This window comes from Vombatus ursinus, unplaced genomic scaffold (genome assembly GCF_900497805.2).
Source record: "Vombatus ursinus unplaced genomic scaffold, bare-nosed wombat genome assembly UNPS02014770.1, whole genome shotgun sequence".
NCBI lineage: Eukaryota > Metazoa > Chordata > Mammalia > Diprotodontia > Vombatidae > Vombatus > Vombatus ursinus.
Window position 1 is genome coordinate 15575719 of NW_020954548.1, and position 27939 is coordinate 15603657.

Here is a 27939-nt window from a genome sequence, read left to right on the forward strand (position 1 = left end):
AACTTGGTGTCTTAAAACACAAGCATCAGCATTCTTCATCATCATCATTATCATCATCATCATCATCATCATCATCATCATCATCATCATCATCTCCACTAGAACCTACCACAGTTCTGGCCTCTTCATAAATACTTGTTTTATGTTCATATAGATTTTGGAATTGAAATAGCTATTTGGGATTCTCTTTTTCTACTGTCTCATTTTATAAGTGAGGAAACTGAACTTCAGAGAGAGTCAGTGATTTGATTAAGGTTACACAGTTCATTGGTAACCAGAGTTAGGATTAGGACTCACGTTCTCTGATGTGAGAAATCTTGTACTGTCTTCACCATACCATAATAATAATAACTAGCATTCATATAGTGATTACTATGTCCCAGATGCTGTGCTAAGAGATTTACTATTATTATCGTCTCATTTGATCTTCACAACAACCCTGGGAAGTAGGTGCTATTATTATGCCCATTTTACAGATGAGGAAACTGAGGCAAACGGATTAAATGAATTGCCCAGGATCACACAGCTAGTAAGCGTCTGAGGCCAAATTTGAACTGAGGTCTTCCTAACTCTAGGCCCAGCACTGTATATACACTGTGTCACCTAGCTGCCCCATAACGAATTAAATAAATGTCAAAGTAGGACTAAATTTAGTCTCAACTTCCAAGACTCTGTAGCTGAGACAGATAAGAATTTCCTAACACTAAGAACCATCTACATTGGGCACCTTAGAAGGTAATGAGATTTCCCTTACTAGAGGTGTTCAAGCAGAGGGTGGATGAGTCGTCAGATGTGTTGTAGAGGTGACTGACTCATCTACCCCAGCTGGACTATGGAATATTTAAAGTGTCTCTTAAGCTCTGAGGTTCTGTGACTGTATGATTTATAGTGTAAAATGAAAGTGAGATGATTAATATATTTGCTTAAAATATAGTATTAATGAAGCCAAGGTATATGGGATAATTATTTTTTCCTAGAGATGAAAACATCCACAGTCTCTGATTCTTTTACCATTTTTTTTGAAACTGTCCTTATGGATAAATAATGATCCTGAAATATCTGAGAATGGCAGTTCCACTCCCCTCCCTGATACCTTCCATTCTTTGGTATTTTTCTATATTCTAGTAATACAGAGAAAAGAGCACTGGGCCTGGAGTCAAAAAGTTCTGAATTCAAATTTGACCTCAGACCCTAGCAGTATGACCTTGGGTGAGTTCACTTAACCTCTGTTTACCTTAGTTTCCTTAACTGTGAAATGGAGATAGTAATAGAACCTACCTCACAGAGTTGTGAGGTTCAGATGTGATAATATTTACCAAAAAAGTGCTTAGCACAATGCCTGGCATATAGTAGGTGCTATATAAATGCTCATCCTCTTTACTTCTATTCTTTCCTCCTATTTCCCAAGTGCCACTATAGGCAATTTGTTCTTGGCCCCTACTCTGTAGAAGTTTCAGACTCTCAGATCCAGTTGAGATCAGGGGTTTTTGTGAAGGAGAAGAAGAAGAAACACAGAAAACTCTTTGCTCTAGTCTTGCCAACCCAGGTCCCAATGGTTGTCTCTTCCCAGAGGCTGTATTTCTAGCCCCCATATCATCTCATAATCCACAGACACCTCTTTACTCCAGAGACCCAACCAGCATTTTAATTCAGAGTCCCTACTCCCCCTTAAGGAGTGTTTGTGTGTATGTAGAAATGTGTTCCTAGAATCCCAAGCTGAAACTCTTTATGCATGTTCCCATAAAAAAAAAAATTGTTACCCTTGGAGATAAGTTTGACTAAATGTATAGTATTCTGCTTCAGGTTGGGTTGCCATTGAAACATTGAAATATGCTTCAAATAAGTTAGAGGTTTAATAGGTTTTTGTCATTACTTCTTTCAGCTTAATTTTTCTCATTTTTAATATGGGCAATAATACTGCTTTAGCTTAACTCACAGGGTTGTTGTGAGTGTCAAATAAGATAATGTATGTAAAGTGTTTTATAAGCTATAAATCACAGTAGAAATATCCCTAAATTTTATTTGTTGGTTGGTTGCTTGGAATGCTGAATGTATTTGACCTTAGAGGCGTAATTATTATGAATATATTGAATATATTATACTAATCTCTTTATGTTATAATTTATACTAGTATACCACATAGCAGTATAATCCTATGGCCAGACGCACTATGTTATAATAGAGAGTACTATGCTTGGAGCTAGGAAAGATAGAGGTTTGACTCTTGCTTCAGACACTGACTAGCTGCCTATACATGAACAAAACATTTAATCTCTCAAAGACTCCATTTTCTTACCTGGAAAAGGGAGATAACAATACTTTCAGTACCTGCTTCACAGAGAGATTGAAAGTTTCAAAATGAGAGAATGTTTAGAGAGCTTTGCAAACCTTAAATGAAAGTACTAAGTACAGTGCCAGAAATTAAATTAAGATCCTGTGACTCCAAATCAAGTACTCTTTTCCCTGTACCATGTTGCCTCATTCTATAATTAATAATGATAAATATATGTATACGTGTATACATGCTTACATATATGTATATATGTGTATGTATACACACACATATGCATATATACATACATATACACATACATATATATATACACATATATACATATATATATATATAAAATAACAATTCTAGTACTGCTTCTGGGGGAGAGTGCCTCCAAGGTGGCAAGCAAACTACAAGTAAATTTGTAAATTGCTTTTGGAATGTAAATTTTAGCGATTTCAGGCAGTTTGAATTCCTGGGTAGCCACCAGCCATGTTGTCACAGGAGATTGTGAGGATGAATGATGGATGGAATTCATTCATGCATTTATGCACTCACTCAACAAACATTTCCCAAGTGCCACTATAGGCCATGCCCTGTGCTAAGCTACAGCAAATCTGGATAGCATACTAAAAAGCAGAGATATCATCTTGCCGACAAAGGTCTATATAGTCAAAGCTATGGTTTTTCCTAGCAATGTGTGGCTGTGAGAGTTGGACCATAAGGAAAGCTGAGCACCATGAACGCTTTAGAATTGTGGTGCTGCAGAAGACTTTTGCCAGTTCCTTGGACAGCAAAGAGATCAAATCAGTCAATACTTAAAGAAATTAATTCAGGCTATTCACTGGAAGGTAAAATACTGAAGCTGAAGCTTAATTACTTTTGGTCACATAATGAGAAGACAGGACTCACTGGAAAATATCCTGATGTTGGGAAAGATTGAAAGCAAAAGGAAAAGGGAACAGCAGAGGATGAGACGGATAGATGATATCATGGAAAAATGAACATGAACTTGGACAGACTTCGAGAGATAGTGGAAAGGGGCAGCTAGGTGGTGTAGTGGATAGAACACCGGCCCTGGATTCAGGAAGACGTGAATTCAGATCCGACCTCAGACACATAACACTTACTAGCTGTGTAACCCTGGGCAAGTCACTTAACCCCATTGCCTAGATGAAAAAAAAAAGAAAAAAAAAAGAGAGATAGTGGAGGATAGAAGGGCCTGGTGCGCTATGATGGTCCAAGGAGTGATGAAGAGTCAGACACAACTGAATGACTGAAAAAGAATAACAACAGCAATAACAAAATGCTAAAGCTAGGCATTTGGGGAGATGCAGAGATACTCAAGATAGTACCTATAAAAAATCCTTACTTTAGGTAGTGTATTACATTAGACAATTAGAAGAAGTATTTAGAACAAGCCTTACTTATGGTGGGTCAGTAGTGAGTGATGTGCTCCTAAATAAAGGAGATAAAGGAGCAGGACCTCCTGCCAGTGTAGATGTCTGTTTCTGAATAAGACTTGCATGTTTTCTGTTTTATGCATACATATTTGCGTGTATGTGTGTGTATTTATCTGTATGTATGTATGAATGTATGTATGGACATAGCATAGGGTCAATATAAGGTAGAGTGAAATAATAGAAAGAGTGGTATCTACAGTTAGAAACTGCAGGTTCAAATCACGCTTCTGCTACTGGTGACATTAGGCAAAACCTCCCCGGGCCTTAATTTCTACAGCTGTAAAATGAGTGGCTTAGATTAGATGATCACTAAAAATCCCTTCCAAGCCTTGATTCTGGATTATCTTTTCACCCTCCTAAGCCTTGTGCCCAGTACCAAAGTCTTTAAAAGATTATATTGATATTTCTGTATAAATGCACAGTTGAAATGGTACAGTTTGGAAATTAGTTTAAAAAATTGTGCCATGCATTGTGCTAAATGCTGAAATATATATTCAGTAGCATTCCCTCCAAGATTTTCTTGCTACCAAAATGTTCATAAAAACTAGAAACATAGTGTTTTACCTACATTCAGGAGTTAAGAATCTAATAACTGCTTTCTATAGTAGCTTGCTTTCATTATTCCTAAAACAGAGCAAAGAAGCCTTTAAAAAGTGAATGGCATCAATCTTGATTTGGATTTTTTATGTAAATGTTTTTTTGAAATTAAAATGGTGCTGATTATAATTTCAGATATTAACTGTTAAATTATGCTATTGTGTCCCTAGGTCATTGTTTATAAAAGAAGTTAAACACTGTATCAAATTCAGAACACTGATTCACTACTGCTTTTGTAACAGCAAAAATGAAAAAAAAGAAATAAGATAAATAATATAATTTAAACTGGCTTTGATATTTTTCAGTTCGCAAAGTCTTTATTTCCTATGCCTTTTTTTTAAAAAGAAACCCATGTAGTAGAAATATAGCTCCAGATGGATATAGAATCATTCTTTTTCTCCTGACTGAAACTGTTATGTAATACTATGATATAATTAACAAATAATGATAAAAAATAAATGCTCTATTTCAGCAGTGGCTTCATTTTCTTTAGTTGAAGGAGTACATTTACCATGTGTGCACCTCCTAATTCCTTTATGGCCCTTTGGCCTGAGTGTAAGACATTTGGGTACACTTTAGTAATGCAGAGCTCTTTCATTTCATTGGTGGGGGTCTTCGTAAGGTGCTATGTTCCCCAAATTCATCATCCTCTGGCCAACCTGGTAATGATCCTCTCCAAACTTAGCTAGAATGGTTCTTAGACAACAGATGGTCTGTCACTGGGCCATACTCAAAGCCTTTCCAGCTTGGTAAGAATTCCCAAAGCTTGTATTCTCCTGGCATCTCCTTCAAGGGCGAGGATCACCCAATGACCCTGTAAAGCATTCTAGCCTAATATATGGAACTTTGTACCATCTAATCTAATCAGTCATTATAATTCTTTTGTAAGTATTCTAACAGTCTTTTTTAGATAAAAGTTCTTACAAAGTATGTAGAAAAAGAAATGTTATGTTCTCAGAAATTAGGCTGAGGTGTAGGGAAGGTCTCAGATATATTTTGAACACTTATTTTTCTCCAGTAAATTATTAGCACAAGTCTGGGGGCATTTTAAGATTACCTCCAGTTTTTCAGGCATTGAGGTAGATGTGAATTTGTTTTTTGTATCTTCTCCTAATTGTTCATTCTTCATATATTTCTTGTCTTGAATTCCTTCCACTATTCAAGTATTACTTGTCTTGAAAAAAAATCTTTGGACATGGTTATTTTTCTTCTTTGTAGTCAAACACTCAATTAATGATCTACCTGCTTGCTCTCTATTTTCTTACTACCTTTTGTCATTTTAATCCTCTGCAATCTGATTTACTTATGAGTTAAAGTTTTGATAGCTGCTTTGTTTAGTTTGCTTTCATTATTCTCGAAATAGAGCAGGGAGAACTTTCTTGTTAAATCTTCTCTCTCTTTGAATTCTCTTTAGTTCAGCACAAATAAGCACCCTTACTTTTGGAAACCCTGTTTACCGTGACTTCGGTTATGGTGTATTCTTTCTCCTCCTCTTTTTCCACAAAGTTCCTTGACTTTGGATGATTCACTTAATCTCTCTGGACCTCAATAAGTAAACTGAAGCTGTTGGACTAGATGATCTCCCTTTTAACTCTAAAATCACATGATTCTATTATTCATATGGACCTCCTACAAGCATTCCATTTGATCAGTCTTTAGTCCCTTATTTTTTTTCCTGTGTTCTCCATTTATTTTCATGGTTTTGTACTGGACCCTCTACTCTGATAACGCTCAAGTTTTGTTTATTTTTTCTCAGTCTGACATCTTAACTGATGCTTCATATTTTTCCATCTATTTGACAGATGTACTTGAACTGAGTCCAAAGGAAAGCAACTAGGATGATGAAAGGAGAATGACCATGCCATAATTATCCTAATGTAGATTACTTTAGGAAGTAGGGCATTCTACCACACTAGACATCTTCATTTTAAAACTACATGATCACTCATTGGAGAGATTGTACAACTGTTTCCATTTCAGATACCAGTTGGATACTAAGTGACCTCTGAAATCCTTCCTGTAACTGACCCACTCAGAAAAACACTTAGGCATTGCAGCACTGGGCTTGTTTGCCTTCCCCCAAGTACTTTCTTTTCCCATGTGGAGACTACTGAAGGTTCATAACTATGCCAATCAGATATTATATATGCCAGAGCTTGTCATCATAGTCCCTAGATACTAAAACCTCTCTGTGGGGTTTGGCAGTCAGACCCAGTGCACACTCAATTCTGCCAGCTGGTTGTAGGCTGGGGGCAGCTGCCTTTGTGTGATGCCTTAATTCTCACAATCCCTGTGCTCTCTAATGGAAGTTATTCTCTAGGAGGCATCTTCCCCTGAAGGCCTAAAATGTGCCCTCCATTAGTCCAGGAATCCACACCCAAGCACTTGCTCCCTACCCCCAACTCATGCACTGACTCATACTTGGTTAGTTTGTATTACTAACCACTCACTTTCCCTAATTCATACCAGGAGTATCCACTAATCCCAAACGCACACTCTATCCTCTAGATAAATTGTGTTCTACTCCCAACATGCTCATTCTCAGACACCTAGCACCTGATTTCCAACTGTAGCTACTCCGTTATCAGCAGGTGTAAATTCTGGCCCACTCTTTTTAGCCTGATTCACTACTGTGGACATCTGTGAGCCTTATCCGCCTTGGTGTCCAGCTGGCACTTCTGCAAAGTCTCTCACACTCCGATGATGAGATTCTATTATTCAATTATAGTTACAGCTCTTCCCATAACTGTTTTCATGTTGTTGCTGAGTTGTTTTTCAGTCCTGTCTTACTCTTCATGACCCCATTTGGGGTTTTCTTTGCAAAGATACTAGAGTGGCTTGCCATTTTCTTCTCTAGTTCATTTTACAGATGAGGAAACTGAGGCAAACAAGGTTAAGTGACTTGCCCAGGATCATACAGGTAGTAAGTGTTTGAGGCCAAATTTGAACTTATGAAGATAAGTCTTCTAGATTCCAATCCCAGTGCTCTAACCACTGCACCTGTTGAGCAAATTATTTTTATCACTCTGAGTTTCAATTTCTCATATATAAAATTAGGGAGTTGTGAGCAAGATAACCTGTGATCAAGGTTTCCAATGCCAACATTCTATGGCTATCATGAGTGAGAAGATATATAAACATATGAAATACAAGTCATTTAATAAAAGAATGGAAGTGGTACAAACAAAAGTGATGTAAATGTTCAGGGGAGGAGCTCACTTCTGATCTAAGTAACCTAAAAAGGCATAAAGTGGCATTTTAACTGTACCTTGAATAGGATTTTGATAGGTAGAGATAGTGGGGAGGGCCTTCTAGAAGAAGGGGTCAGAATGATCGGAGTATGGAGAGCACAAGGCATATTTGTGGAATTTAAATTGCAGTTTGACTAGATTAAATTATGCAGGAGGTGGAAATGAGGAGAGCTAAGGCTGTCAAGTTGGTTGCTGCCAAAATATGAAAGACCTTGAATGTCATACTAAGTCGATTAGTGCTTCTAGTATTCTGACATGAAAATGACTTTAGAACCAAATGCCCCTAAATTATGCTGATAGTTGTGAAACTGCTACATAGTTTCAAGACAATGTTTATTGGCAATATCTTCAAAATTCAGAAGATGACAGTGTTTCTGAATTGTTTACCAAAAATCAAAATTGACAGAAAATTTCCAGACATACATATGATAATAGCAAACATTTATAGAACACTTTATGTTTTACAAAGTGCTTTATAATGCAATACCTTACTTCATAACAACTCTATGAGGTAGGTACTACCATTAGCTTCATTTTACAGATGAGGAAACTGAGGCAGAGAGAGGTTAAGTGATAATTGAATGGTGGTGTGTCTTTTAAACAAATCCCTACAGGGTTAAAAGACAGTTTAATGATTTTTCTTCTGGAAAGATGCTTGAAAGAAAATTACCAGGACATTTAGTAAACTCTCCAGTTCAGTGTCCACCATTTGAGTGGATCTAAGCTGTAGTGGTTCCTTTGGCAGATGTTTCTAATATCTGTGCCTGGTTTCATGCTGTTGGATCTTTCTCCTCACCAGCTTTTGGAATCTTTTGCTCTCCTAGAATTTTTTCAATTTTTGAGGACTCCTTAAGTAGCTTCAAATCTCTTAAGAAACATTGCAGTCAAAACCAGGCCTTTGTTCTCTGAGCAGTCCCTATCACATCCCCATCAGGGATGTAAATCAGAGCCCTACTACTGAACCAACTAATATTTTGGGGAGATTTGAATCCTCATGGGACTACTCTAGACCAAGATAAACCTCCTGGGGGGACTCTGCTCTTGGCCCAGATTATGGGGTAGAATTCAGTCTGTGACTAAATGTCTTCCACAATGGCCAGCAGGGGTAGGAGGGGTGTTGTGGAGCTCCAGTCTCTGCCAGAATGGGAGTACTACTCCAGGAAGAAAGAGAGTTACAGAAGAAGAGAGGGGGTAAGCCAATGACATACTTCAAAATGTGATTACTTAAATGTTAAATACAAGTTTGTCTGAACAAACTATATTTACTTCCAGAAGACTTTGAATTTATAGAGCTTCCTGTTGTTGGCTGAAGGTAGTCTCTGTTATCTTCCTAACCACTGTTTTTTCTGCAGTTTAAGAAGTTTGAACCCATCCTGATTTCTAAACCATTCCATTGCTTTCTTGTACATGTTAATTATTTCCAATGTTCCTTTTCAGGGTACCTTGAGGACAGTTTTGTAAAATCTGGAGTCTTCAACGTGGCAGAACTTGTGAGGGTGTCCAGAAGTAAGTCATGCATTGTTTTCTTGTTATTTAATTCATAAATTAATTGAAAATGTTTCCCATGTGGTTCAAAATATTAAAATCCCAGCTTGAACAAGAACCATGCATTTTAGGCTTCTTTAAAGAGAAGGTAAAGGGAAATTTTGTTTTTTACAAAGATCAAAGGATTTTTTATGAAATAAAAAATTTATTTGTTCTCCCTTTCCTAAAACACTTGTATTAAAAACAGTTAATACCAATATTGTATAGTATGCACCTAAGTCTTCTTCTGAATTATTGATATTGGTAGTATTTGCTACTCTTTTCAACTTTTTGGCCATTAGTGGAAACTTATTTCAAAGGAATTATGATTAATTAAATGGACATAATTGTGATTACATACACATTTCCTATTGATATAGTGCTTTTTTTCACTTTACTTTTCTTTAGGTATAGGATATACACCTAAGCATGCAGAATGCAGAGGGATTAAAAAAAATCCACTTTGCCAGCTGTAGTTGTAAATAGATAGGAAGCGTTATGATTAGGAACAGTAATGACTAGTTGTTTGTGATATTCTGCCTCTCCTCTGATATTATTCTGGATGTTTTTAGGTTAGGCTCCCCTGATGAGAGACCTAATCAGATGAAAACCTCCTTGATCGAGCCTTCTATCTTATCCATTGGGTTTTTCAGACACTAAGAAAGAAGTTTTTAAAGCAAATGCTCCCGTTGCCTTGAAGGGAATGGGTCATTTTCTCACTATGTTCTTTTCTACTGTTTTTGGCTGTCTGAATAAATACAAGAGCAGGATTTTAACTTTTCCCTTTCTCATTGGAATAATGTTGTTCAGATGAATGCAGGAATACACTGGCCTATTAGCTCACGGGCGGAATTTCTTTTCCAGGCCAGAATATTATTGCTTTTGGATAAATATCTTTGTAAACCTTATAGAAAGCAAAGAGTAGCTCCAGCATGAGGCAGGATAGGTATGGTAGGTTAAAGTAAGGGTGTTTGTTAGAGTATTTGAATCCTGCATTAGATAACTCCTAGCTACATGCCTTGGAAATGTCCCATAACCTCTATGAGATTCAGTTTTTCTCATCTTCAAAACAAGCATACTTGCACTATTCACTTCACAGGATTTTTGTAAAAAAAAGCACTATGCTCACCTTAAACTGTTATGTAGTTATGAGTTGTTGTTTTCTAATATTGTTCTAGAGAGAGGCATGGTTTAGCAAACATTTGACATATTGCTTTAAGGTTTCCTAAACATTTTACATGCATGATTTTATTTAACCATCACAAAAAACTCTGTGATGGAGATCATGTAGGATAATTGTGCCCATTTTACAGATGAGGTTAAGTCAATCCAGTCCAACTTAATAAACATTTACTAGGTCCATACTATGGGTAAAACACTAAGCCAGGCCCTGGGGATACAAAGACAGAACAAAAAATTCTTCCTGGCTTCAAGAATTTCTAAAGATTCTAGAAGATTTTTAGATTTTTAGAAGATAATTAGGAGATTCTAAATATGAACAGATAACTAGTTATATGCATATTTATTTGAGGAGGGTGGGATCAAGAAGGAATATGAGGATGGTAGGGCTAGTCTCCCAAGTCAAGAAGGCCTGCCTTCATGTTCTTTCCCTGACACATCCTGGCTGTGTGGCCTTGGGCAAATTGCTTAACCCCTCAGTACCTGTGGAAAATTCTCTAAGACACCACTTGCTGATCTGCATGAGTAAAGGGATTTCTCACACTGGAAAGTCTCTTTACCAATGAAATCAAAGGTTTAGGCCCTCCCCAGTTACCCTACCCCCACAATTTCACGTGACTTTATATTATATTAGGTGCTTTATGGATACAGTAAAAATTAAAGACATCTGTGTCTAGGGAAAAGTCTGAATGATAAACTATTTTAAAAGAAATGCCTTCTTCTTATTTCTACATGTACAGTAGGGAAACTAGACTAATAGCTCAGTGGTTCAAATTGTTGTTTAGTGGAGGCCCCTAGGACACTTGTTATAATAAGGGGACGACTGATCTGTGATTACTGTACCAACTGGGGGTATGTAAATCTATTCTACTGAAGTGCTTGAGGATGCTTGAAAATAGTTTAATTTATGAAGTGTTTTTAACAACTCCCTTATGATTTTGTTTGCCATTGTTTTTCTATAATAACAATCTCAAGTTTAACTGGTGCTCAATGGCATGTCAAGCGCCATCACAGAATCTCAGAAGCTCGGTTTCAGAGGGCATCTCGTCCAGCCCATATTGGAATAGGAAAGTCTCCAGTATTCCAAAAATTGCTTCCTGTTGTCTCCCCTGATTGAATGGATGCTCCTTGAGAGCAGGTCTTCTTTCTTTTCTTTTTTTCTTTTCCTTTTCTTTTCTTTTCTTTCTTTCTTTGTTTCTTTCCTTCCTTCCTTTCCTTCTCTCCCCTCCCCTTTTTTGTGCATTTATACCCCCCAGTGCCAATGGAGTGTCTGGCACATATTTGGTACTTAATAGGTGCTTGTTAATTGATTGATTGACTCAGTCTTTGATTAAAGAACTTCATTAAAGGGAAATTCTTCTGGGGTAGCTCATTTTTTGGACAACTTATGTTCCTGGGAAGTTTTTCCCTATATCCAGCATAAACCTACCTCTATGCAACTTTCCCCCTTCTCTTCTTTATATTGTTCCTAGTTCTGGCCTCTAAAGTCAAGTAGAAGAAGTCTGATCCATCTTCCCCATTACCAACCCTTCATAGATTTGAAGTTGGCTATCATGATAATCCTCAACACGGCTTCCTTTCTGCAAGCTAAATGTCTTCAGTTGTATCAGTCCTCAAATAGCATATTTTCTAGCTCTCTTACCATCCTTAATACTTTCCCCTGGAGGATAGGATGCTGGGGCTGTAGTTGGATTTGAATTAAAATGGAGCTTCAGATACTTCCTAGCTGTGATGCCCAGGTCACTTAATCTATCTTGGTATCCATTTCCTCTACTCTAAAATGATAATATTAATAGCATCTATCACCAGGTTTGTTGTGAGGATTAAATGATAACATTTGTGAAGTGCTTAGCACATTGCCTGCCATATAGTAGGTGCCTAATAAATACTTCCCTCTTTCTTTAACTGCGGTACTCATCTGATGAAAAAATTTCCTATGTAGTCTGATCAAACTTGAACACAGACGACTATATAGCTTGTCAAAATATGAACTCCTGTGAGTAGGGATTGTTTCATTTATTCATTTGTATTGCCAGTGTCTAGTACAGTGCCTGACACATAGTAGGCTCCTGATAAATGCTTATTGATTGATGGGCAGAATAGTTGTGAGGATGAGTGTTAAGTATGTAATATGAAATTCTGGGCAAGAAATCTAAGAGTTTAGGGACTATTGGTAGTGTTTTCTTCACTGCTACCAATTGAATGTAGATGTTTTAGATTATAAAGATAGATTTGGGAAATAAATAGCTGGTTAGTACAGTGATAGCTGCAAAAGATTTCTGAACAGTGGCATAAGATATGGGAATGTTGAACTCTTAGCCAGGGATGGAATGCACCTAACAAGAGAAAGTATATTTGTGAGGAGATAAGGTTTTCACATGACAGGTCTCATAATAGCTAGCATTTATAAATTAATTTAAGGTTTGTAATGTGCTTCATATATGTTGTCTCATGTGATCCTCATAACTATCTTGGGAGTTTTATCATCCACTTTTACAGATGAGGAAACTGAGGCAGGCAGAGGTTAAGTGACTTGCCCATTGCCACACAGTTATTTGAGGTTAGATTTGAACTCAGATCTTCCTAACTCCAGGTTCAACACTCTAATGTTCCACCTAGCTACCTCTATTATGCACATATGCACTAAATAGATGTATGCAGACATGGATGTCCTTGGGTTTTTTGTAGCTTTTCTCTGTAAAGGTACTATATCATGTTTGATTCTGATAAACATTTTTACTTTGTGGTGTTCAGTTATGAAAACTGGGAATTTTGATTATAGATCAAGATATAGTCAGTCACAAAATTAACAAGCATTTATTATACCCTCACTTTTTGCCAGGCACAGTGCTAATTAATTGCAGGGGTTCAGAGGAGAAACAGAAAGGAAAACTTGTGGCCCATGCCTTGAAGGAATTCACATTCTAATGGGGAGACACATGCAAGAATTTGTAAATGTTTATTATAACGATTCAAATGATGTGAATGGAAGATAATCCCAAAAGGATAATACTAGCAGTGAGAGACATTGGGAAAGACAGAAGATGGGATTTTGATGGAGTCTTGAAGAAACCAGGGAAGAAGTGGAGATGAGGGGGCAGCTAGGTGGCACAGTGGATAGAGCACTGGCCCTGGAGTCAGGAGGACCTGAGTTCAAATTCGGCCCCAGATACTTGACACTTACTGGCTGTGTGACCCTGGGCAAATCACTTAACTCCATTGCCTAGCTAAAACAAACAAACAAAAAAACAAACAAAAAACAAAACAAAATGACAACAACAACAAAAAAGAAGTGGAGATGAGGAGGAAAAACATTTCAGGAATGGGGGCCAGCCAGGGAGAAGACCCACGATTGGGAGGCCAGTGCTGATGGAAGGACTGGAGAGTATGTGGAGGGGAAGGAGGTATAAAATAAGAATGGAGAGGCAGATTGGGAGCTGGGAGCAGGTTGTGAAGAGCTTTGGAAGCCAAATAGAGGATTTTATATTGACTCCTGAAAGTTAGAGGAGCGCATCATTTACTGTGCTTTTAGGGCATTCTGAGCATTCTGAAAAGCACTTATTTTGGTATTTACATTTTACACATATTTGGTATAAAATATACTTTTTTTTCTTTTATAGCCTCTCATTTTTGGTGAAGTGCAAATTCTCATGATCTTTTTATGGTGCTTGTAGATAAATAGTTTATCATTACTGCTACTGTTCTGATACAATCTTTGTGGCCCAATTGTTTCTAAAATTCTCAGTGCCTGACCTAAAATCTTTATAGTACAATGATAAAGTATACTGTACAGGGAAAATAGCATGTCTTAATGGAAAATATTCTGGACTTAAAGACCTGGGTTCAAATTCTAGCATTTTTACTGACTCATCATGTTTCTGAATGTAGGCTACTTTGGTGAATTGAGATGGTATATATAAGCATGTTGTGAACCTTAGAGTACTCTATGAACATCAGCCTCTATTACTAAGGCAGTTAGGTGGTGAACAAGATGGAATACTAGACTTGGACTCCAGAAGACTTGAGTTCAAATCCAATGTCAAATACTTATTAGCTGGGTGTGTTCTTAGTCAGACACTCAACCTCTGCTTGCCTCAGTTTCTTCATCTCTAAAATGGGTATAATAATAGCACCTACCTCCCAGGATTGCCATGGGCATCAAATGAAATAATATTTTTAAAAACCCTTTGTAGATCTTAAAATGCTGTATAAATACTAGCTATTATCATTATCATCATTATCCTATAAGAAGTTTTGTCAGCACAACCAGCCAGATGTAAGTGATTGAAGTCATAAGATTCTTTTCCTCATCTTGAATTAGCTCATGAGTTTCATAAATCGAAGATTTGCAGATTGTGTAGCTAATTTACCACTTAAAATGGAAATGACATATATCATTGTTTTAACTAGTTCCCTACAGCCTTCCATCAGAAAGCAAGATTTCTTAATTTCACTCAGCACCAGCACCTCCCATCTCTCTCTCTCTCTCTCTCTCTCTCTCTCTCTCTCTCTTTCCTCTCTTCTCCTCTCCTCTTCTCCTCTCTTCTTTCTCTCTTTCTTTCTCTCTCTCCACACACACACACACACACACACACACACACACACACAGAGAACTTCCCAGGGTTACACATAATATTATTCTAATAATAAACTTAAAAGCTTGTGGTTATGGTGGGATTTCTTACCTTGCCTTTGCTTAACCTCCCGTATACCTCAAACCACAACAAACAGAACTGTACTTTAGCTGTCAAAAGCATTCAGACCTTTAGACATCAAATTACACAGCATACAATTATGCTTGAAGTATAAAAGGAGGTTAAAACACACTATACAGAAAACAATAGATATATTGATGTCTAAAGGCAGATGTCCCCAGAAGAGTATCTTTAACTATTCATGATTTTTTTGTTTTGTTTAATTTTGTTATGGGCAAAAAGAGTTATTCCTCATAAGGACATTATTCACTATGATGAGAAGTACCACTAGACTTGTGGCCTGTTCATAATATTTGTATAAAGAGACATTAAGAAAAAAAGCTTAACTTGGTGGAGCTATCCATTGGTCTGAATTATATTGTTAATATAATATAATTCAGAATGTTTATAACAGGTCTGAGAAAGAGATCCTCCAAAATCTAAAACCACTCTGACACCATATAATATAAAAATTTTATAATATTATCATACTTTTTTTGTAAAATTAATTTGGGAGTAGTTGGAAGGAGAGAGAAAATGATTACAGGGGGAATCCTATGGATACTCCCATTGATATATTGCAGCCTGTAGCATGATTTTTCCCATGCTGAGCTTCTCTAGGCTAGCAGAAATGTAAACAGTTCTTAAAAACCCTTCCATTCATTTCATCTAGGCAGGTCTCTTCACTGTTCCTGGAGCATCCATGTTCATGCCCATCTCTGCGCCTTTATTCATGTTACACCCATTGCTCAGAATGCCCTCCCCCTTTCTCTACCAATCCAAGTCATAACCTACCTTTAGGGCCCACTCAGGGCCTTCCTTATCCATAAGCTTTCTTCAGGCATTATAGGCCACAGTGATCTTTCCTGGGTTCTTAACTCCAAAAGCACTTAGTGTCTCTACTGCTTATTTTGTTGCCTAATCATTCAGTGTCTGACATTGTAATTTAAGCATTTCACACCCATATGCCTTGTCCTCTGAGCTAGTCACTAAATTTATTAAGGGTAGAGACCAATTGTGTCTTAAAATTTTTTTTTTGCATCCTCACTGCAGGTTCTCATAGTGCTGTACCCACAATAGGCACAATAAATAACTTGTTGAATGAATGAACTTAAGGCAGACAGGGTAATTTATGTCTTTTCAACTGTTTTTTACCAAGTCCTCAGAACTGTTCTTGCTATGTTGACAACTATGGTAGCCAGAAGGAGGAAATTACGAGGAGGGAAAAAAAATCCCATATGTAATCCAAAAAATTTGAGACTAGGGGAAGGGGAGGGAAAGAAATCATGTAAGAGAATAAAACATGAGGGTTTTTTTTTTGGGAGGGATATTGCAGATGTGGTGTGCTTTAATAAAAGTAAACGTCTGGATTTATAAAACATACATTAAGAGGTAAATTCACACTACCAAAGGAGTCTTTGAATTATGAAAGGACACATTGCAGTGTTTTTTTTTAATTAAAGCAAGCTTCTCTCTAGTACTTGAAGTATTAAAAAAGGAGATAGCTATTTAAGAGTTCATCTAGTGTATTAAAATAAATGGATTTACAAATATGTGTTGTAATAACTTTTCTGGATAATAGTAAACAAAATGATGTACACAAAAATGGAACAGGAAAACATATTTCAAAGATGTTTGGTGCTCTGACTTAGCTTTGCAGTTAGAAGCCCATAGAAACCTGGCCATATTGTATCTGTGTGTGTGTGTGTGTGTGTGTGTGTGTGTGTGTGTGTGTGTGTCTAAGTCTTATTTAATGCATTACTTTCCTACTAGTTTAGGAATAAATGTAAACAAATATTAGTATATGCTGATAAATACTTTATATTTATTTGCAAGACTCCTCTATAGGCTAGTAAATTTGAATTAAAATGTTAATTTTATATGTCATCTCTTTCATACTTCAGCACCTATAACCCAGGGAACTGGGGTAAACTTCCCAATTGGAGAGATCCCGAGCCAGCCATACTACCATGACATGAACTCCGGTGTAAATCTACAAAGGTCACTGTCTTCTCCACCAAGCAGGTAAAGTTCTTATATGTTTACATATTTGTAGCATTTTAACACTTTGATGGGAAAGAGAGAAAACCAAGTATCTCATAATTCCTGCCGATTTTTACAATGTTCTGGTACTTTCTTGAATTCATCTTTACATGAGTATCAATTAGCATAATGTTCTATAAGATCATCTTTTTAAAATCTTTTTTTAAATGATTGAATGAATAATGAGAAAAAGCTCAATATTCCCAATAACAAAGAGAACAGTGATTTTTAAATCATTTCATGAAATCCTACAACTCCATGAGACATCTCTGGGAGTTATTTAAAACATGTTGTTATGCAAAGATATCCATTTCAGTTCTGCTCCAAAGGTTATAATTTAGGGACATGCTTGAAAAAGAGAAGGGGAGAACCACACGTTTATTATAATCCCTAATATGTGTCAGGTACTGTGCTAAGCCCTTTACAAACATCATCTCATTTGGTAGAGATAATATTTTTAAAACATTACAGATAAATTCCACAGATGTGAAAAGTTTGAAAAGCAATATCTTAGGAAACAGTCGATTTAGATTTTCACCATGGTCTTTTGGCTTTGTTTAATTTGTGAACTCCCATTTATCTACCACCTGAGAAGGGCTTCATGGGTTTTGTTATGCTGAAGTGATTCATGCTAGGACCCCCTGGACTAGGTGCTCACACTTACTACTTGTGTGGCTTTGGGCAAAGTATTTAATTCCTCTGAGTCTCACATGAACATATTCCTACTTACACTCCCTATATTGCAAAGTTGTCAAGAGAAAAATGCTTTGTATACTTAAAATTGCTAGAGAAATGTGAATTGTTAGTCATAATAGGTGATAATAATAACAATAATTCACATTCTGTGAAATCTTGTTCTTCTGAATACCCAGATACCAGCCCTTTATTTTAGTTTAGCTTTGCCTGGTCATATGCATAAAAAATATAAATATAAACATGAAGTAGTTAAATATGTTAGTCTGGGAGGGAGGGTCCTAGCAGCTAAGAGGACTGGGAAAGACTTTATGTAGCAGGGGCTGCTTTCATGAAAGAAAAGAGGGACTCAGCAAGTTGAAGGTAAGGAGGGAGCACATTTCAGTTGTGGGAGACAAAGATGGCAGATAGAGCATGGATTGTGGGGAACAAAAAGACAAAAAGCTTGTTAAATATATGTTCAATAATGTTCAATGAGGCTGGAAAGTTAGGATGAACCCAGGTTGTGAAGGGCTTTAAAAGATAATCAGAGACCTTAACATTTGGTTCTAGGGGCAATAGTGAGCAATTGGAGCTGAGTAGGGGAGTCAAATGGTCAGACCTTTGCTGAAGGCAGCAGGTTGTAGGACAAACCAGAGTGGAAATGAATTTGAGGCAGAGGGACCATTTTGGAAACGATTGCATTAATCTAGATGAGAGGTGATGAGGTGCTGAATTAAGATAGTAACTGTGTAAATATAGAAAAAGTGTTGGATATAAGAGATTAGAGTTAGAAATAGCAAGATTTAGAACTTACTGGTTATGTGGGCTGAAGAAGAATGAGGAACTGACAATAATATAGACCGTCCATCCTTCTAGGATGAAGGATGAAGGACAAAGAATTTACGTCTTTGAGACAAAGAGGGAGATCTCTAATAATAGTTAAGCCTCGTCTTTACTGCCATGTAGATGGAGCTAGGATTTTTCTTTTTTAAGCACCAAATGTTCTCCCTCCACTTAACTTACCCACTGATTTATCTTAGGTTCTCTGAGAGTGACCCCTTCATTTTTCTTTCTTTAATGCTTTTGCTTCCAAATTTCTCCTCATATCCTATAACTCCCAAACTTCCATCTCTTCTTCTCCCTTCTTCCATCTCCTCCTCTCTTTACTAGGGCAAAATAGAGCAGACCAGTCACCTCCATAGTTTTAACAATACCTCTGTTAAAGCAGCTTGAGATAACATTTTCTTTTGGGGGCTGCCATAGCACATTATTGGTTTATATTGAGCATTTTTGTTGTTGTTGTTGTTCAGTCATTCAATCATGTCTGACTCTATGTGATTTACCAAAACCCTCAAATTATTTAAAGACGAATTGCTGTCTAGCATCTTGTACTCATCTTGTACTTGTGAAACTGATTTTTTTTTAGCCTTAGTGTAAGACTTTAACTTTCATTCCTATTACATTTCATCTTACTGAGTATGGCCCAGGGTTCTAACTTGTTGACATCTTTTTGGGTCCTGACTCTGTTTGTCATCTATAATTTCATAACCATGCCTTTATCCAAGTTTTTAGTAAAAAAACTTTAAACTACATAGGGCTAAGGACATATCTCTGGAGCATTACAGTGGATAATTCCTTGCAATTTGACAGTGACCAAATTGATGACTACACTTTGGGTCTGTATGGTTTGAGATTTGGGGGTTCCTTTCCTGATAAAACTACCAGCCATTAGGAATAACTGTTTATCAGTCTAATAGCTGATTTTGGTCACCCTCTTTTGTAATGGGGTTAGGGAGAAGAATTGAGACTGGGGATCAGGTGAGAGATGCTCTGCAACTAACAGCTTATTTTCAACAGTCTTTGCTTCGTGGTTTCATTAATTCATTTGACATGTTGCACATTCTCAGAATGTCACTCCTCCCCACATTCAAATAACAATATGTTTTCCAGACATAAATGGTTTTTGTGCTATCACTGATTATTTTGACTGGTATTCCTTTTATCCTCTTCTTCTAGAAGATTGGAAGTTGATTGTATTTGAATTAGTTAAGTACTCATGCATTTGCATGTGTTTGTACTAAAGATATAATATGCCACGTGACTATAAAATAATGAGTCTGTTTATGTATATAGATTGTATAGATCAACATGATGATTAACTTGCTGATGCCAGGGAAAATGCTTTTAATTTTCTAATTGAGCAAAAATTACTTCCCTTCTGACCTGACAAAGATATTGTCAAATCATATTTTAAAAATCAAATCAACAAGTATGTAGTAAGCACCACGTAGACAGGCACTCTTTTAGGCGCGGGATATACAGCAAAAATGAGAAAAAAAACAAACAAAACCCTGTCTTTAGGGCAATTACTTACTTACATTTTGCTGAGGGGATCATCAACTTAATTCTCTCCTTGTGGTCAAAAAGATTCCAACATTATGCTCTCCAGAACAGCAGAAGCCTTGAAATCATTCCACTGCTGCATTACTGTGAACATTATCCTCTGTTTTTCCCACCTACCCCTGCAGCTTTCCTCTGCAGGATTAAGACATCTTGACCTCTGACCCATGAATGACAGAATTGAACTGAATGAAGATTAGATGGTATAAAGTTACATTCTGAACTACACATGGAAGAATAAATTAATACATTACTTGCTCTTTTTATAATTCAACACAAAGTCTAAATTATATTTTCATCTAGGTAAGAGTATTGCAGCATTCTGGAGCTTACAATATGTACAAAATGCTTATTTATTAGCTCAATACAGTGATATTTCAATAGACACGGTTCCAACCCTCTCATGTCCATTAATTGGAAGGAATACTAGAACTATACCAAGGATAGGGTGAGTGGATTGTTGCCCTGAGGTACTAGGGCACTGAAATTTAGAGGGTGCAAAAATTAATACATGTACTCCCCCAGCAGCTAGAAGTCATTGCAGTAAATGTTTCCCTTTTCCACTTGACTGAACTTGCCTCAATTACTTGAGTTATTTTTACATCGTATTTTGCCAGGTTGATTTGAAGGCAAGTATGCTGCCTTGCCTCATGTTCTAAAATAGCTAGTTATGGTTCTGAGGAGCCTGATATAACAAATAACCACTTGTAATAAAAAACAAACATGTTCATGGCTACAGTTATCTGATTGATAGGGTGGCAGGGAGGAAGACATCAAACATTATAACCTTTCACATTTAAAAACAATATTTTTTTCTCCTCTGTTATGGGGATGTATAGATTTAGTATGTTCTGATTGAGAAAAGTTACTTTTTCTTAAACAAATTGCATCATTTAAATCTAAACTCTTCACTTTCAATTCACTTAAGCAGTCTTTTTCAGGAATGACCTTGGTCAATAGTCTGACTTTGTAGGCTAGAAGAGAGAGGATGCTCCCTTAATAACAGAAAACAAGAATTCTAATGGGTAAAACTTTAAACATCCGTAAGTTTCTTTCACATTTTAATGCTTTCTGGAAATAGAGCAGAAAAGGTCAGAAATGTAGACCACAAATTTTATGCTGTTTCATATGTACATATACACACACATACGTACATGTATATATACCTATATGATACACAGACATGATTATATCATGCTTATTATATGATTATAGATACATATACAGATATATTTAAATGATATGTATATATATGTGATTTGTGATACACATGCATACATACATTATTGGCATATACAACTATAAGTGCCTGCTATTATTTATGATTTAAAATGTATACTGATATTTTATAACACTCCCAACAGATCTCAGTCATAAAACAATTTTCCTTTTCGTCCTAGTCACAGTCCTTGAAATTTCCTTTCACAAAATTTTCTTCAACCACTTGATAGCCTTAGCAATAAAGTATCATTGGAGATGATTCTTTTCCAGAAATCTTATTAAAACAATTGTTATTATTATTTTCAACAGCAAAAGACCCAAAACTATATCCATAGATGAAAATATGGAACCAAGTCCTACAGGAGACTTTTATCCTTCTCCAAATTCTCCAGCTGCTGCAAGTCGGACATGGCATGAAAGGGATCAAGGTGAGTTGTTCAGAAGTGATTTTCTACATACCTGAGAGGATATGGATACATATATACATGTGCATGCAAGCACACAAACACACATACATGCACACACATAAACCCATATACGTACACATACATACATATATATTATGGGGTTGGCTTATTTCTTCATCAGTTTTCATTCAGTAAAATGAGCCAGATAGAATCTCAGAATCTCATCATATTTGAAAGAAACTTCAAGTATCCTGTTCATCCCTGAGGAGGAATTTGTCTTCATATATCCTTGTTAATTATATTATTATTTACACAATATTATTAGACTATTTTTAGAGATATTTGCCAAACATTTCCTCTAGGTTACAAGTAAAAAATAGAATAACTTTTCATATGTTTCTGTTCAACATGGTTTGTTACAGATGAAATAGTCAAAAGCACAAAGCACTATATAAATGTGAACTGCTGTTGTTTGTTTTTTAGAAAGTACATTATTTCATTATTGACTAAGCTTTGTTTCTATGGGACAACTGGGTTTAATCAGGATCAAATCCATTCACACATTTGCATGTGACTTTGATGTTGAAATTCAGAACTTTTAGCAATCTGCAAATGCTAGTAGCTAAATAAGCCTTGTTTTTGATTTATCCTTTTTGCTGCATCTGGGCATAACCAGGGATAGAATTCTAAAATAGTTTTGGGGAAAATATCTAACTCTTAAATCAGGTATTATTGGTACTTTAGTAGTTGAATTTGTCCTGTTTACACATATACACACACACATATATATATACATATATATATGTTAAATTGAGTACATTATTTTATGTGCCTATTTGTCAGATTAAACAGTGACCATTTAATTAGATAGATAGAAAACTTAAACTGGGGCTTCCTTTGTAACTGAATTTTATATAAATAGTATTGTACAAGTCACCATTTTCAGTGCCCTAAATTTGAAGTTTGGCCAGTATGACATCTGCTGCTGGAATTTTTTAAAGAATGGAACTCTTAAAAACAAAAAAAATAAAAACAGAACGGAACTCTTGTGGGGAACTCCTTAATAATTTATGGAGATAACTGAACACCTAGGAAAGCCCAAGTGGTAAAGCCAAAATCATACATACTACCAGGATGCAGTTCCTTCTTCAGAGTTTCTTTTCTTGTTTCTCAGGTTCTTTTTCACCCTATTGACCAGATTTCCTAATTCAATTCTAGTTTACTTTTCAGGTAGAACTGGGAAATTTTTTCTCTTAATTATTTTCTATTCTGCTCCTATGTGTAAAAACCATTGTCTCCTCCCATTTGGCAGATTGTGTGTATGTGTATGTTCATATTTGTTTAGGTCATTAATTTTTTTCAGAATTCCAAAAATTATTCCTGATTTTTCAAATTTGACATATCAGAATGTTTACATTCAGGATTATATAATATAGAGTTTGCATTTATAGAATTCTTTAAGATTACAAAGAATTTTCCTCATAACATCTGTCAGGTAGGCGGTACAAGTTTTTCCACCCCCATTTTTCAAGAGGGAAAAACGAGATTGAGAGAGATTTAGTGCCTTACCCAGCATCACATAGCTACTAAGTTTTGGAATCAGGAACCCAAACTCTTTTTTTTTTTTTTTTGGCTAGGCAATGGGGTTAAGTGACTTGCCCAGGATCACACAGCTAGGAAGTGTCAAGTGTCTGAGGCCAATTTTGAGCTCAGTCCTCCTAACTTCAGGTTTCTATCCACTGCGCCACCTAGCTGCCCCCTTGGGAACCAAACTCTTTTATCATCCCAAATTCAGTGTTCTTTCTAATAAACAATTATGTCAGCCCCCTCCTTCCCACCCTGGTCTGACCAAACTCATTCTTCTCAATCTGTCCCTCAGTTAGACTTCTTTACTTTAATGGTTTCTACTAGTATTTTATGAAAAATAATGTTGTGTACGGGTTTTGAAAATGCACAAAACACTTTTCCCCTTGCTTTTCATGCAATTGTGCAATATAGGAAGATCAGTCTTTTAAAGCTACTTAGATTAGTCCTTGCTTATAGCTCAGTGGAGGGGCTAAGCAAGATGAGGAGTGTGGAGAGACTTTTTGACATGGCTTTGTCTTGTCACTAGCTTAGCAAACCATTGGGAGAGTCTTTCTCTAATCTGTGCTGGTTGAAAAACCTAAAATGAAAACTAAAAACTAAAAATTTTTATCATACTCAACGACACTAAGAGTTGTGTCAAGATTAAAGATCCTAGCTGAGGTTGATGGTCAGGATGTCAGTAGTTTTATTTCTCCCCACAAAAAAATTCCTGGTGGACTTTCATAATTTTGTTACTTTTACTTTATACTTTTATAAATAAGTTTGAGGTTCAAGATTATATTTTGGTACAAGGGCAACAGAGTTCATAGGAACATAATGGCCCACAATCAGAGAGAAACTAAATATATGTAATAACACTTAGGGCAAAAAAGATAGACATTTTGCATATAGAGATGATAGACTAGTACCATTTTTGCGACATAGCTTAGGAAAAAGTTGCTATTAATATCCCCATTTTACAGATAAAGAAACCAAAGCTACAAGAGGAAGGTGAAGGAGTAAAGGAATAAGCATTTATATGGTGCCTCCTCTGGGCCAGACATTGTGCTAAATGCTTTTTATAAATATTATCTCATTTGAGTTGAAATGACCTACTCAGAGTCACACAGCTAGTTAAGTGTCTTAGGCTGCATTTGAACTCAGATCTATCCTGACTCTGAGTCCATTGCTGTCCCTACTGTACCACTGGACCAAGGAATTTTGAAGCTGTCAAGTTTTCTTTCTACTCTACCATACCAACCTTGGGTGTCATAATTATCTACTAGACCAGAAATAGTAAGAAAGTTATGGGAAGAGTGGGGATGATGATTGCTAGAGACCCTAATGATTCTCCAGTGCTATGCCAGGTTAGGCTAACAAATGTTTTCTGATCTTCCAGACTTCTGCCCTTTCCCAAGGAAAGGTATTCCTCAGGATAGATTGGGGGAGATGGCTACTATCCAAAGAAATTTCCTACAATTTAAGATGGGATTTTGTTAGTGAATTACTCCCAGTTTTTAGGAAACACCCATTTTAGGGAGCAATTTGTATGGCAATAACCAAAAGAAGTCATTGACACTGTTACTTCTTTTCCTATATTTTCCCTTACTTCCTTTGTAATCCAAAAAAGTATCCTGTTTGGGGACTGTGAATTTTCTAGTGTCTCCCCTAAAAGGGAACTCACATTAGTTTCCCCTGTTTCCTCATTGAGGAACCACTAAATTAGTACCTTGTGAATTTGAACTATGTGAAAAAAAAATCAGGGAATTGGGGAGAGGAAGCAATAAAAATTTAAAAAAATGTAAAATAGAGAAAAGGAATTCTTAAAAGCATGACAAATAACTACAGCTCACATATTATTGTTTATTGCCAGGTTGACTCCAAACAAAGCTATATTTTCATTTCCAGAGAAATTATACCGAACAAGGAATATAATAGTAGCAATAATAACAGTGCTGCTAATTATGTGTGGGAAAGGATGTATTGCAAAGAAGTGTAGGTGTTCTTTATTGCAAAAAGTGTCACATTGTAAAAGTTGATTCCTCTACCAGTCTATTTAATAAAGGCAATCTCATATCATATTATAAAACATTTTTGAAAAGTAGAAGGGAAACTGTCATTCTTTCCCTTTTGTTAAATCATTTTATTGTCTTGGTGATTTTCCTTTGTCAAGATGACTGGAATTATCTGAGAAGTCTAAAAAGGCATATCATGTTAAGAGGAAGAGGGAAAAATCCCTTCTCAAGTGTGCTTAAAAAACTCTGACACTTTAATATTGAAGCCCCTAAAGACTTTGTAATATATACAATAGAGCATTGTAGGAAGAAACCTTCACCTGTTAAGAAATAAAAAAGCTAGAGAACATCCTATCTTTGTAAATTTTATAAAGACAAATGAAATTTCTTTGTTCACTGGGCTTATTTTTAATGGGATAATAAAATACTCTGTTGTACTGTTTACTTTTAAAATTTTAAGTTAATACTTTCCTCTGAAAAGTAAACTTTTGGACATGCATAAATTAAGCTTCTTGAGGGCAGGAACTTTTTGTTTGTTTTTGCTTTTTGTCTTTTGCTTTCTTGTTCCTAGCCCAGTAGTTACATACATGTGGTGGTACTTAATACGTATGTATGTCCTATTGACTTCCTGGAACCCAAAAGAGACAGACAATGATAACATCTTTCATTTTTCTTGCATTGTGCCTACCACAGTTTTGGATGGTAATCAATAAATATTGGTTAGTTGCCTGAATGATTTTTTTTTTCTGCTTGCGATGAACAGTATCCTTCCTTTTTTTTTTAAATGTTGGATTCATTGATGACCCCTCTGCCTATGACTCACCATGTTAGCCTGAATTCTATTACCCTTGCTCCAAAATCTAATCTTGGGCAACAAACAAGCTGATTCATAACTAACTTAGAAGAATCAAAGGTTCTCCCTCCTTCAACTTTTCACTTTCCTCTAGAAGCAGCTAGGTGATACTGTGGATAGATAGAGTATTGGATTTGGAGTCAGGAAGACCCGAATTCAAATCCAGCCTCAAGAAACTCACCAAGCTATGTGACCCTGTGCAACTCACTTAACCTTTGTCTGCTTCAGTTCCCTCATCAGTGAAACGACTGTAATAATATCACCTACCTCTCACAGTAGTTGTGAAGATCAAAGAATGATGTTTGTAAAGTGCTTTGTAAACCTTAAAGTGCTATATGAATTCTGTCTTTTATTGTTGCTATTATTCTTCTGTCTGAACAAGAAATCCCCAAACCATTCATTCGGAATTTATTCCAAATGAGGGGATCACAAACTGCATAACTGTAATCAAATACTGTTCTTATTTCATGCCAAATGTGCCAATTTATTTATTGGTTTAGGATTCCAGATTTTTAAAATTATAAGGAGGCTGCATATTTTAAAATGGAAATCCAGAAGTCAAACTTTCCATACACATACACCATGTTCTTATATTTTAAAAAATCTTTAAAATTGTACTGCCTTGATCACAAGAAATATAACTATCATATTGGTTTAAGCAGTTTCTGCATTGTAATTTATTAGCTTTCAAAATAAACATTTTAATGAAATATTATTTAAGATAGTTAACTATTTTTTGAAATTCTGTTATCTATAATTTGCATAAATTTAATCTCATAAACAGTGATGTGAATTAGATTAGTCAACATTTACTTCTTTATTTTCACCTCTTCCTATCTTATATCTTGTAATAGAGGGGAAGCAAGGTTAGGCCTGATGACAAAGAGAAATTAGGCAACTCCTATTGTTAATCCTTCTTCTTCAGAATATTTTCCTCTTGGGGCCAGGTCCTATCCTTTCTGTGTGTCCCTCATTATTATGTTCTCATTGTAAAAGCTCCCTGCCCTGCCCTCCCAATACACAGACACAAACACACACAGAGATTCACACCCACAACAGACACACATTCTATACCAGTTCTCTCGTGTACTAACTGATTAAAATGATGCCAGCAAAATCCTCTGCCTCTGTTCTTCAATTCAATTCAATTGGATTTGATGCAATTCAATCCAACAAACCTTTGTTACAGTTGTGAAATATTTCAGAATCTCCTTGTTCTAATGCTTAAAAGAAAAAGGATCCCTAATTTGAGATATTGTCTGATTTACATTTTGTTCTTCTGACTCAGATCAGTGTTTTTTTTTTCCCCATCCAAAAGACTTTCCTTGGAAACCTTTCAGTGATCCCTAGGAGTCTGAAGCCCACTGTGTCTATAACAGAGGTTTTCTTTTTCCCCAAATCCACCCCTCTTCCTAACTAGAAGCAGCAAGGTGGTGAGTGGATAAAGTACCAAATTCAGGGTCAGGAAGAGTTGAGTTCTAATTTTGTCTCAGATGTTTACTAGCTGTGTGATCCCAGGAAAGCTATTTCACCTCCCTGTGCCTCAGTTTCCTTATGTGTAAAATGTTGGGGGGGGGGGATGGAGAGGGCTGGATGTACTTGATGGCTTGTAAGGTCCCTTCTAGCTTTAAACTCTTGACCCTATGAACTTGAACTATGTATGTCAAAGGCACTGCCACCATCCTCCAGTCACCCAGTTTCAAAACATCTACAATTATTCTTGATTCATCCTTCTTGTCTAAACAGCTACAAAATCTTTTCATGTCTACCTCCACA

At 36.2% G+C, this 27939-nt stretch overlaps 1 protein-coding gene across 4 annotated transcripts in view; it reads left to right on the forward strand.

Moving 5' to 3' along the window:
• Positions 1–27939, forward strand: part of NFIB (nuclear factor I B) — a 268605-nt gene that overhangs the window by 179152 nt on the left and 61514 nt on the right. For all 4 annotated transcript variants that reach the window (XM_027863115.1, XM_027863116.1, XM_027863117.1 and 1 more), the window contains exons 4-6: positions 9024–9092; positions 16888–17008; positions 21632–21750. In XM_027863115.1, the coding sequence (XP_027718916.1) occupies positions 9024–9092; positions 16888–17008; positions 21632–21750 (309 nt within the window). The remainder of the gene's footprint in view (positions 1–9023; positions 9093–16887; positions 17009–21631; positions 21751–27939) is intronic.